Here is a 13001-nt window from a genome sequence, read left to right on the forward strand (position 1 = left end):
GAGGAGGTTGCTCCCAGCAGTCCTCCTAGCTCTTGGTCTGTCCTCTGAGGTCTCTCTCTCTCAGCTCTGGGACTGGCAATGTCTCCTGTGAGGAACAGGGCTGGAGGTGCTATATTTAGACTCCTAACTCTATTGGAGTACAGCTGCTCTGCTAAAGCTGCTCTCCTTTCATATCAGAGCTCCCCTGGGAATCTGGTTTAGTGAGCAGGCTTGGTAAAGTGTGTGTGTGTGGTGGAGAGGGGGGGTTCCTCTGTGTTTGTGTGTGCATGCATATGTGTGAATGCGTGCACTGTTGTGTGTGTCTTTATCATGCCTTCGGACCCATACCCCCTGTGTCATAGCGAATTATGAGCTTCGTCTTGGGGAGAGTTGTCAGCATGATCAGAGGTGGGGGGGGATTCTGCCATACCTGGGCCATGACAGTACATCTCAGTAAGACCAAAATAATTGTGTTCCGAAAAGGTCCAGTCGCCAGGACTCCAAATTCCAATGCATTTAAACTAAATTTTACAATTCCTGACATTTAATCCTAGTAAAAATTCCCTGTCTTGGGTCAATTAGGATCACCACTATATTTTAAATGGGAAATGTCAGAAAAATATGATTTATTTCAGCTTTTATTTCTTTCATCACATTCCCAGTGGGTCAGAAGTTTACATACACTCAATTAGTATTTGGTAGCATTGCCTTTAAATTGTTTAACTTGGGTCAAACGTTTTGGGTAGCCTTCCACAAGCTTCCCACAATAAGTTGGGTGAATTTTGGCTCATTGCTCCTGACAGAGCTGGTGTGGTCCCATGGTGTTTATATTTGCGTACCTTGTTTGTACAGATGAACGTGGTATTTTCAGGCGTTTAGAAATTGCTCCCAAGGATGAACCAGACTTGTGGAGGTCTACAATTATTTTTCAGAGGGCTTTCCTTTGATTTTCCCATGATGTCAAGCAAAGAGGCACTGAGTTTGAAGGTAGGCCTTGAAATACATCCACAGGTACACCTCCAATTGACTCAAATTGTGTCAATTAGCCTATCAGAAGCTTCTAAAGCCATGGCATAATTTTCTGGAATTTTCCAAGCTGTTTAAAGGCACAGTCAACTTAGTGTATGTAAACTTCTGACCCACTGGAATTGTGATACAGTGAAATAATCTGTCTGTAAACAATTGTTGGAAAAATGACTTGTGTCATGCACAAAGTAGATGTCCTGACCGACTTGCCAAAACTAGAGTTTGTTAAAGAAATTTGTGGAGTAGTTGAAAAACTAGTTTTAATGACTCCATCCTAAGTGTATGTAAACCTGCGACTTCAACTGTACACCTTGGCCTAAACATCAGCGCCACAGGCAACTTCCACAAAGATGTGAACGATCTGAGAGACAAGGCAAGAAGAGCCTTCTATGCCATCGAAAGGAGCATAAAAGTTGACATGCCAATTAGGATCTGGCTAAAAATACTTGAATCAGTTATAGAACCCATTGCCCTTTATGGTTGTGAGGTCTGGGGTCTGCTCACCAACCAAGAATTCACAAAATGGAACAAACACCAAATTGAGACTCTGCATGCAGAATTCTGCAAAAAAAATCCTCTGTGTACAACGTAAAACACCAAATAATGCATGCAGAGCAGAATTAGGCCGAACCTGCAGAAGAGTCTCCTAATCAAGCTGGTCCTGGGGCTCTGTTCACAAACAGAGCCCCAGGACATCAACACAATTAGACCCAACTATTATTGGAAAGAATTAACAAAAAAACTGAGCAAACTAGAATGCTATTTGGCCCTACATAGAGAGTACACAGTGGCATAATACCTGACCATTGTGACTGACCCAAACTTAAGGAAAGCTTTGACTATGTACAGACTCAGTGAGCGTAGCCTTGCTATTGAGAAAGGCTGCTGTAGGCTGACCTGGCTCTCAAGAGAAGACAGGCTATGTGCACACTGCCCACAAAATGAGGTGGAAACTGAGCTGTACTTCCTAACCTCCTGTCAAATGTATGACCATATTAGAGACACATATTTCCCTCAGATGACACGGATCCACAAAGAATTTGAAAACAAAACTGATTTAGATAAACTCCCATATCTACTAGGTGAAATAAGTGTGCCATCGCAAGATTTGTGACCTGTTGCCACAAGAAAAGGGCAACCAGTAAAGAACAAACAACATTGTAAATACAACCCATATTTATGTTTATTTTCCCATTTGTACTTTAACCATTTGCACATCGTAACAACACTGTATATATTCATAATATGACATTTGTAATGTCTATTCTTTTGGAACTTCTGTGAGTGTAATGTTTACTGTTCATTTGTATTGTTTATTTCACTTTTGTATATTCTCTACTTCACTTGCTTTGGCAATGTTAATATATGTCTCCCATGCCAATTAAGCCCCTTGAATAGAATTTAATTGAGAGATGGGATCCTGATGCTCAGACACTGAGCCAATCTCCCTGACAACAAGGCCCAAGGCAAATGCCACCATGCAGCAGGGTGTGAAAACTGTGCAGTGCAGACTTATCTTGCTACAGAGATAAAGGAATCGAGCTGTGATTTCCCTCCTTCCTATCTTCACATCCTCCTTTTTGGCACGTTTACCTCCATCTTTTCTATACCTCTTGTCATGTCACCTTTTCTACTACACCTGAGATGATGTGCAGTTGGGTGTCTATATGTCTGTGTGTAAACATATAGGGGTAGTGATCAAAGTCAAAACTCGACAATAACGTTTAATCATTAATTCCGACGGGCTACGGTTGAGGTTTGGGATAGGGTTAAAGTAGGAAAACATAACAATGAGTGCCTAGCAATGTGATTGAACCCACAATCCTCTGAGTTGTAGAACGCAGTTTAAAAGCCATGAACATTCAAAATCATGTTTTTCATGAAATTGGATGATATTTGAATAAAACCCAAATCAAAGTATGAAAAATGACTGTTTCTTCTACGTTGATGAGTTTTGATCATAATGTTACTGATCCCCTCCCCCATGTCAAACACTTGGATTCAGGTGACCCTAACTCTCATGTTAATACACCAATGGTAACATAATACTCTCTTACCTAGTTTAGATAAGTACTGCCTTGTACAACATTTGACTGTAGCGTGTCAGCAAATACAGTATAATTACATTTTTACACTTCATCCATGGTGAAGATACTTACAGTATATGTCTCCCCTTTCATCTGTGTCTGGTGTTAGCTAGTTACTGGCTAGCTAGGTCTTCATCTGTGTCTGGTGTTAGCTAGTTACTGGCTAGCTAGGACTTCATCTGTGTCTGGTGTTAGCTAGGTCTTCATCTGTGTCTGGTGTTAGCTAGTTACTGGCTAGCTAGGACTTCAGCCAGCACGGAACAAAAGAGCGGGAAGGGTCGTTCAAAACTCATGTTTCCATCCACAGTTTTTATACAAGTAAAGTCATACCATATGAAAGAAAATCATGACAGCTGTGATGGAAACAGGAAGTTTTGGTACAATTCTATAAATGGAGACAGATAATTTGTTTGGTTGACATGGTGGGATCTCTTTGTGTCTGTAAAATGAACTATGTGAGAAATGGTGGTGGAAATGCCTTTATGCGCAAATATAGATATAATAACCATCATATCGAAGCAGTGGTGATTTTAGCATGTAAATCTTGGTGGGGCAAAATGCATGCCAGCAAAGCCACAACACAACATGAATTGCACTATAATGGTGACAAGTGGTGCCCACAAACTGTTAGGTCCTACATAAAGCTGTCCCAACAACATAGCTTTCTTTCCAGCACCATATAGTGAATCCTTACCACTGCTGGCTATCAGCGGAGCCTTGTCTGGCAGCGAAACAGTTCATTCAGCCTTGTTTACTGCCTTTAAAAAAAAACAGCTTATATGGCTGACCATATCTCCCTGGCATATTACGTCATTTATGCAGCAGCATACAATACATTTTTGGACTCGCCTTGTTGTGCGAGGCAGTCCTTCGTTGGAAAATTGTCATCAAAGATTTACAGTTCCGAGTTGGATGACTGTTCAAAACGTATTTTCCCAGTCTGACTTCCCAGTTGATATGCTTGCGGTTAGCCACTGTCACCAATTCCTTCCAAACAACTCACTTTGCGATTTCCAACTTGTGTAATGTTTATGGTCGATGAGCACCGATACGTTTTATCTATAATTTCTCTTCATTTTTTCTCTTCATATGACAAAGATTAAAAAGGATTTTCCAGTTGATTGTCGTCTTGATTTATGATGATGACTGCTAGCTAAGATTTTGAAAGTAAGATGTTGACTTGATCAGTCCAATCAAAGCTACTGTAGATTTGATGTAATTTTATCTGTGGCCAATGGCCTTGAGCCTTCTTGGAAGGGCACTTCTAATGTAACTCGATGGCAGCACACAAAGGGCTCACATTCTTGATGTCTACCCTTATTAAAGGCGGGTGATGTATGAGTGACAGAACACTGAGCCAATCACGGTTCAATGCTGAGCCAATCACGGTACAATGCTCCTATTTTCTGCTGATCTGCCCCACCACCACAGAAAGCACTGAGCTAGGCTGTAACACCTGCATTTTGGAGCTGCTTGTTTGTACACGGCTTTATTAACTCAATTATGTGTGTGTGTGTGTAATATATATTTTTACATTGTTTGCAAACATTGTTTTCTTCAGCATGATAATGCGTTCTTTGTAATCCTCCGTGCATGCAATCTCTGCCTCCAATCCGTCCAATGGCGTTAACTCTCTGTGTCAAGTTTCTAACAGTTTGTCCTCTTGTAGGGAGGTCAGCTGGATTCGTTTTCCAATTGTTCCAACATGTATTAATGGCAAAATAACAGGCAAGCTCCCTCCCCCCCCAAAAAAAGACATAAAGACAAGCTCTTTCATGTGTTAAAAACAAATGAAAAAAATAAACATTATTATATATATATATATATATATAAAAACATTATATAATGTTTTTATTTTTTTCGCCGCTGTATTGAAGTAAACTTAGAGTCACGTGATGATATGGTCTGTGGTCCTCCCACTAAGACTCGGAATCCATGCAGTTTATTAGTCTACAGATGTTATTAGTTATGATGACAGGGTGGTGAAAGTGCATGGTGATCTTGATGCTCCTTTCCAATAAATATCGAGGATCTTATTCTGGTGACATGATGATCGCTGCTTGACTGCCATTTGACAAATACAAATATTTTCCTTCTTATCCATAATAATCTCATCATGTAGACTAGCCTACTGTACTCACACAGTCTACCTGCACTGTATCTGCGAGCTGTTGGCTAGAGCGCAGGTGCCCAGACCAGAGTAGGCACATTTGCTATTTAAAGCAACAGTTTTTCTGACAAAACTATCGGTAGAGTGGAAAACATATTGAACTGTAGATTTTGATCCGGTACATGAAAACCCAAGTGAAACATGTCTTTGTGTGTTCACTATGTCATCATACTGATTATTCTCTGCAACAAGTCTGTTGTGTGGAAGCACACCACTGGTAATTTTTACAAATATTCTCATGATAATTTGTCGCCAATTGGATGGAAACCTAGCTAGTGATGCAATTTTAGTTTGCCAAATGTAGTTTGAGTTAATTGCGTATCACCAAATTAGCTTGAGATGATTTTACTGCTCACTGCGTCCAAGTTTCTTGACATAGGCATTTCAAAGAGCTGTAAGTCAAGTCAAGGCAAGCTCATGAATATAAGCTCCCTGCCCACTCAGGGTGTCTTTTCAAACGTCCTGGTAGTTGGCCATGAGAGAGTCATTTTTCTAAAATTGTGAGCATTTCTATCCCCCAAAATATTGTGTGATATTTTAGTCACTCTAAAGTTTTTTTTTTACATGGGACCTTTTTCTTCGGGACCTTTAAGTCCTCTATCTCCATCCACAACGCGCTAGCAAGCCGTGAACCTGCTCGATTGTAACAGGCGCTCACGTTGCCCCTAGTGACTGGTATTGAATGTATCTCCCGACGTCCCGGGGACCTGGGCAAACGTCTAATTCTGCAGTCTACCTGGTTTGGCCTGGCTTTTCTACTCCCACTAGCCTTCTACACCCTGATGCTCTTATGAGAAAGACTGATCAGAAATTGAGGTCACCCTCAATCAAACCTCCACTTTGTCACACCTTCTGTAATTGCTGCCACAATCTCTGCCACTCTCAAGGTGCCCTCCTTGCCGCTTCCCTCCTCCCCTCTCTCCACCCTCCCCTCTGTCCTCCCTCCCTCCTCAGGAGAATGGTGTTTTTATCAGGATCATCACCATGGTAGCGCAGAGAGGAGACTGCATTATTGTGAAGAGACTGTGTGAGTGTGTGTGAGCATTTATGAGGGTGTTTGTGTCAGCCTATGTATGTGTGTTGGCCTGTGTGTGTTACACAGTCAATATAACCCAGGAGCATGTTGATTGTGTAAGTGTGTGTAGTTCATTGGGCTGATGAAGATATGGTCTGCTGATTCATTTACCTGATGCAGGGAGGACTCAGGATCACCCAGACTGATGGACATTATCTCACTGTCACCTTAGAGAGGGAGGAATAATCTGCTGGAGTCGCTGGGTTTCTGTGTGTGTCTCAGACAGATTATTTTCTTTCTTTCTCATAGATTATGCATGTATGAACTACACATGGACACATCCAGCCCAAAGCAGGAGGTTTAAAAAATACTAGTCGCCAAAGTACCGGAGCATGTCATTAAGTATGTGCTTGCTGGCTTGTGTTGAACAGTGCCTGTTTGTTTGTGGGTGGGAGACTGGGGACGGGTTTGTGTATGTGTGAAGACAAAACTACATCCCAGTGAGTCCACAGAGCCACCTCAACACCCACAATGGGGTCCTTCACACTCCCAGAACCCCACAGCATTCCTGCCACCAGACTAGATGCCACCCCCCCCTCCTCTCTCTCTCTCGCTCACTCTTTTTCTCCCTTCATCTCTCTCAGGGTATCAGGGCAGTATGTGTGAACAGAGGGTGGACCCATGTGCCTCCAGCCCCTGCCACAACAACGGGAGCTGCTTTCCCCAGGGTCCCGGCCTGGGCTTTGGCTGCAGCTGTGCCGCCGGCTTTACCGGCCCGACCTGTGCCCAGTTGGTGGACTTCTGTGCCCTCAACCCCTGTGCCCACGGGATTTGCCGCAGTGTGGGCACTAGCTTCAGGTGTCTGTGTGTCCCAGGTGAGCCATTCTGTGTCTGCGTGCGAGCGAGCGTGTGTTAGTATGGGGGGTAATCTGATCCACCTCCCATTACCCAAACTATAGATGAGCTGTAAAACTAGCTAACAGATTGATTCTCCCACAATACATATGATATTACAGTGAACCTGTCACATGTAACATACAGCATCTTAAATTAGCATTGTTGCTACTCGCTATTCCACAACCCATTCCCCAACCCACCCAGTGGTATCATTGATGCAGACACAGTGCCACTGGTTTTTATGGCTCCATGCTCAGATTAATGGTGTGGAATGATGACAAATCATTATCCCTTATTCAGCAATTACCCAGCTGTGTGACCAGACCTGGGTTCAAATACTATTTGAAATCATTTCAATTACTTTAGCTGGGCTTGATTGAGCGTGCCTGGTACAAGGGAACCAATAGAATAGTCGCAAAATTGCAAACCCCGCCCATTTGGCACTCCAGGCAGGCTTAAACAAATGGTAGTAATATTGGAAATATTTCAAATAGTATTTAAGCCCAGGTCTGGGTGTGACTGCAGGAGAACGACCCTATCAGTAGAAGAATCAACACAGTGTGACAGACTGCTGCTGCTCCTCCCTATCAGTCTGTCCTAGAGTCTTCTTTATATATCTTTCTGCTTTTCAGTTTTCATTTTGATGTAATTTGCCATCTTAGGTTGGATGGAGAGCGGAGTGAGAGACACTCTAAATTAGTAATAGCTTTTTTTTTTTTTTACAGAAACAACCCAATTCCACCATTTTAGATCACTTCACTTAAAATAGTTCCTTTGGGGATCACACTATCCATTCAGACTGTCCTCTGTAGCCAGATACTTCTCACTGTGTTCATACTCTTAGTATATTATTGTCTCATACCATTGCGTTATGTTATTTGTTCTCTCATTGAAACAACCTCAGATCTTGCATTGGTACAGTATATTCATTCCCATATATACTGTACAGTGCATTCGGAAGGTATTCAGACCCCTTCACTTTTTCCACATTTTGTTATGTTACAGCCTTATTCTAAAATTGATTACATCGTTTTTCCCCCCTCTATACACAATACCTCATAATGACAAGGCAAAAACTGATTTTTATTTAGTAAAAATAAAAAACTATTACATTTACATAAGTATTCAGACCCTTTGTTGAAGCACCTTTGGCAGCGATTACAGCCTTGAGTCTTCTTGGGTATGAAGCAACAAGCTTGGCACACCTGTACTTGGGGAGTTTCTCCCATTCTTCTCTGCAGATCCTCTCAAGCTCTGTCAGGTTGGATGGGGAGCGTCATTGCACAGCTATTTTCAGGTCTCTCCAGAGATGTTCGTTCAGGTCCAAGCTCTGGCCGGGCCACTCAAGGACATTCAGAGACTCCTGTGTTGTCTTAGCTGTGTGCTTAGGGTTGTTGTCTTGTTGGAAGGTGAACCTCGCCCAAGTCTGAGGTCCTGACCACTCTGGAGCAGATTTTCATCAAGGATCTCTTTGTACTTTGCTCCGTTCATCTTTGTCTCGATCCTGACTAGTCTCCCAGTCCCTGCCGCTGAAAAACATCCCCACAGCATGATACTGCCACCACCATGCTTTACCGTAGGGATGGTTCTACGTTTCCTCCAGATGTGAGGCTTGGCATTCAAACCAATGAGTTCAAGCTTGGTTTCATCAGACCAGAGAATCTTGTTTTTCATGGTCTGAAAGTCCTTAGGTGCCTTTTGGCAAACTCCAAGCGAGCTGTCATGTGCCTTTTGCAGAGGAGTGGCTTCTGTCTGGCATTCAGCCATAAAGGCCTGATTGGTGGAGTGCTGTGGAGATGGTTGGCCTTCTGGAAGGTTCTCCCATCTCCACAGAGGAACTCTGGAGCTCTGTCTGAGTGACCATCGGGTTCTTGGTCACATCCCTGACCAAGGCCCTTCTCCCCCGATTGCTCAGTTTGGCCGGGTAGCCAGCTCTAGGAAGAGTCTTGGTGGTTACATTTAAGAATGATGGACACTGTGTTCTTGGGGACCTTCAATGTGCCTTTCCAAATCATGTCCAATCAATTGAATTTACCACAGGTGGACTCCAATCAAGTTGTAGAAACATCTCAAGGATGATCAATGGAAACATACTGTTAGGGAGTGCGTAACTGGCGGCAGGGAAGTCAGGCGCAGGAGAGCAAAACTGGGTAATCAACGGAGCAGTTTTATTCATAAAATCACCGGAAACCAGAACAACAAACAAATGGGTACAAAACCCGTCGGGCACCAGAAAAAACGTGCACATGCACTTGGCTAGAAGTGATGGCTAGAAGACCGGAGATGCCGAGCACTGCCCGAACAAGGAGAGAAACCGACTTCGGTGGAAGTCGGGACAGATGCACCTGAGCTCAAGTCCCATAGCAAAGGTTCTGAATACTTATGTAAATAAGGTATTTTTGCTTTGCTAAAAATTCATTATCGGGTATTGTGTGTAGATTGGTGAAGATTTTGTAAAATTTAATACATTTTAGATTAAGACTGTAACGTTTCTAAATTTGGAAAAGGGAAGGGGTCTGAATACTTTCCAAATGCACAGACAGTATATTCACACAGTATATTCACACAGTATGTTCATACATAATATCACACAGTATGTTCATACATAATATCACACAGTATATTCACACAGTATTTTCACACAGTATGTTCACACATAATATCACACAGTATGTTCACACAGTATATTCCCACATGATATCACACAATACATTCCCACACGATATCACACAGCATATTCACACAGTATATTCACAGAGTATGTTCACACAGTATATTCACAGACAATATCACACAGTATATGTACACATAATATCACACAGTATGTTCCCAAATATCACACGGTATATTCACACATAATATCTCTTTTCACCTTTCACGCTAACCAATTCTCTGTTCTCCATTTCTCTTCATCTCTTTCTCTCTTTGGCTTTCTGTCCCTCTCTCTGTCCTCCTCTCTTCTCTCCATCTCTTCCTCACCTCATTTCCCTCTCCCTCTCCTCTGTCATCTGGTTGATTTTTATTAGGATCTCTTTTTATTAGGTGAGACAGTTGCTTTGCGCTTCCTTCCAGACCATTGTCTGTCTGCAACCATTGTTTGACTACACTAGTTGGGCAGATGCCATCCAATCACACATCTCCATTCAGACAGCCCCCCATCTAACGGGAATGATGTCATTGGTGATTTGCAATCAGACTCGTTTAAGGATATAATTGACCTTTTCTCCTGTTCATCAATATGCCAGCTGGTGTCTGTGTCCTCTATGAGGAGAGGAGGCTGTGAGGGATCTGATATATACTCTAGTGGATCCCAGGCTCCCTGTATCCCTATCAGGCAGAGCAGAGTCAGACTAGCCAGAGGATATGGGTCTGGGAGTCTGGGAAAGGCACTTGACATTTCACTGGATTTTTTATGAAAACCTCTGGCATTTATCAAGGCTTACTTTGTATGTAAATGTATCCTCTTATGGTGTACGACAAACACATGCACACACCAGCAGAAAGCCAGACACACACACACTCACGCATGCATTACACTTACTGACATGTCTATACTCAGTACGGTAGCTTCTGCTTGTAAGCTCTGAAGAATGTCCTACATCAACTTTGAGATTCTGTCAATCTCTGTGTTCTGACCTTGGGCTCATACTGCTTCTCTTTTATAGGGAAAAACACCAAGACCCACAGTTCTGTCCCAGTGCAAACCTGCCACCTAGTGGTAACTGGAGTGTACTGCATATAAGACATCACTAACAGTCACGGCTGAATCATGGCTATATCGACGTAACCATAGAATTGCATCTATAATTAATTTAATAAGATGTCTGTGGATGTAACATCCACAAGGTTTTGCTTGTTCCATCTAAGTGATCATCTCTATATATAAATAAAGGTACATTAAACCACTTTTAACTCCCCCTCATAAAAAAATGATGTGTGCTGAGGAGTCTATCACCCTGATCTTCTCGTTAGTGATATCTAAACATAATCATTACTTGAACTGTCATCTAATATTATGATCAAAGACAGTGTGACTTTATGTGTGTGTGTGGTGTGTCTCCCAGGGTACCATGGTCTGTACTGTGAGGAAGAATACAACGAGTGTTTGTCAGCCCCCTGCCAGAACTCTGCTACCTGCAGAGACCTCATCAACGCTTACGAATGTGCCTGCACTCCCCAGTATGAAGGTAGGGGTGTGTGTGTATTGATTTCAATCCAATGTGACTCAACGGGGACAGTTTTAAGTATGTTATCCTGGGGTGGGATTGTGTGATGATGCTGATGCTGCAATATGTATGCTAATTCGACGAGTTTATACAGCCTGTATTATGAATGTGCCCATATAAGTGATTATGTGTTGTCTACAGTATGTGTAGTAAATTGTGAGATAGTGTGGTGTTGGTGTAAACTGTCATGTTTAAAGCAGACCTGGATTCAAATACTATTTGTAATCATTTCAAATATTTATGCTGTCCTTTTAATGAGCTTGCCTGTTGCAATGAGCCAATACAAAAGTCCTAAAAGTGCAAACACAGCCCCCCTGGCACTCCAGACAGGCTAAAGCAAATGCTTAAAGTGTTTGAAATATTTCCAAAGGTATTTGAACCCAGGTCTGTAGAGAGTACTGTGTGTATGTGTGTCATTAATGGGTCATATGTGTGTGTCCCTGTGCAGGCAGACACTGTGAGATCTACAGGGATCCTTGTCTGAAGGCTCACTGTCAGAACGGAGGACACTGTGAGAGTGTGGGCCTCAACGCCACCTGTGTCTGCCCACCTGGTTACCTTGGTGAGCATTTCAACTCTGTGTGTGTGTTTTGTGTGCGTGTGAGTACACGTCTGTCACCCAGTCTATCATAGTAGGCCTTGGGGACACAGGTGGGAGTAGGCTGTTCTGACTAGGGAGCGCTCCACCTCTGAACCCTCTCAAAGTATACCTGTACCTGCTTTTCCAGTTAAACATAACTCCCCCCCGCCCACTATTGGTTATCTCAGGGGAGGACTGTGAGGTTGACATCAACGAGTGTGAGAGCAATCCCTGTCATCACGGAGGAACCTGCATCGACCAATCAAATGCATACACCTGCCACTGCCCCCAAGGCTGGGTAGGGGCCAGCTGTGAGATACGTAAGTACATTACCCAGAATCCCCTTGTTGTGGGAGTAAATGATGAAATATGATTACATGTACATGCCTTTCTTAGGTTATTCATAAGTCTGTCTGTTTCTCTCTCAGACTTGCAGTGGAAGACCACCCACCCCGAGGACACCCTGACCAACATGCCGCGTCACTCCCTCTACATCATCATCGGCGCCCTGTGCGTCGCCTTCGTCCTTATGCTCATCATCCTCATCGTGGGCATCTGCCGCATCAGCCGCATTGAGTACCAGGGCTCATCTCGCCATGCCTACCAGGAGTTCTACAACTGCCGCAGCATCGACAGCGAGTTCAGCAACGCCATCGCCTCCATCCGCCACGCCAGGTGAGACGGCACAAAGCTCTCTGAACAAGTCACACCTCAGGGTAGACTAGGCTTGCTTACTATGAGTATACAAGTGCCTCAACATTGTTAGTATTTAATGTATTAAATTGATTCAGCCATTAGAAACACCTCCTGTTTTAGCTTTGCTGTTAACCGGGAGATTAAGGCCCATTCAAGTTTTTAATGTCACATGCACAAGTACAGTGAAATGCCTTTCTTGAAAACTCAAAACCCAACAATGCAATACTCAATAACAATGTCATACATGAGACAAAGGCTCATTCCGGTAGATTTCAAGCTAATCTTGGAAGATTACCAGCACTAGGGTATAATCACCTGTAATACA

At 43.0% G+C, this 13001-nt stretch overlaps 1 protein-coding gene across 1 annotated transcript in view; it reads left to right on the forward strand.

The window, feature by feature from the left end:
• The window catches only part of LOC139385599 (delta and Notch-like epidermal growth factor-related receptor), a 66851-nt gene that overhangs the window by 52337 nt on the left and 1513 nt on the right, over positions 1-13001 (forward strand). Inside the window, exons 8-12 of the mRNA XM_071130803.1 lie at positions 6922-7152; positions 11239-11361; positions 11849-11962; positions 12169-12300; positions 12409-12655. Coding sequence (XP_070986904.1) covers positions 6922-7152; positions 11239-11361; positions 11849-11962; positions 12169-12300; positions 12409-12655 — 847 coding nt within the window. The remainder of the gene's footprint in view (positions 1-6921; positions 7153-11238; positions 11362-11848; positions 11963-12168; positions 12301-12408; positions 12656-13001) is intronic.

Source organism: Oncorhynchus clarkii, chromosome 27 (assembly GCF_045791955.1).
Source record: "Oncorhynchus clarkii lewisi isolate Uvic-CL-2024 chromosome 27, UVic_Ocla_1.0, whole genome shotgun sequence".
NCBI classification, from domain to species: domain Eukaryota; kingdom Metazoa; phylum Chordata; class Actinopteri; order Salmoniformes; family Salmonidae; genus Oncorhynchus; species Oncorhynchus clarkii.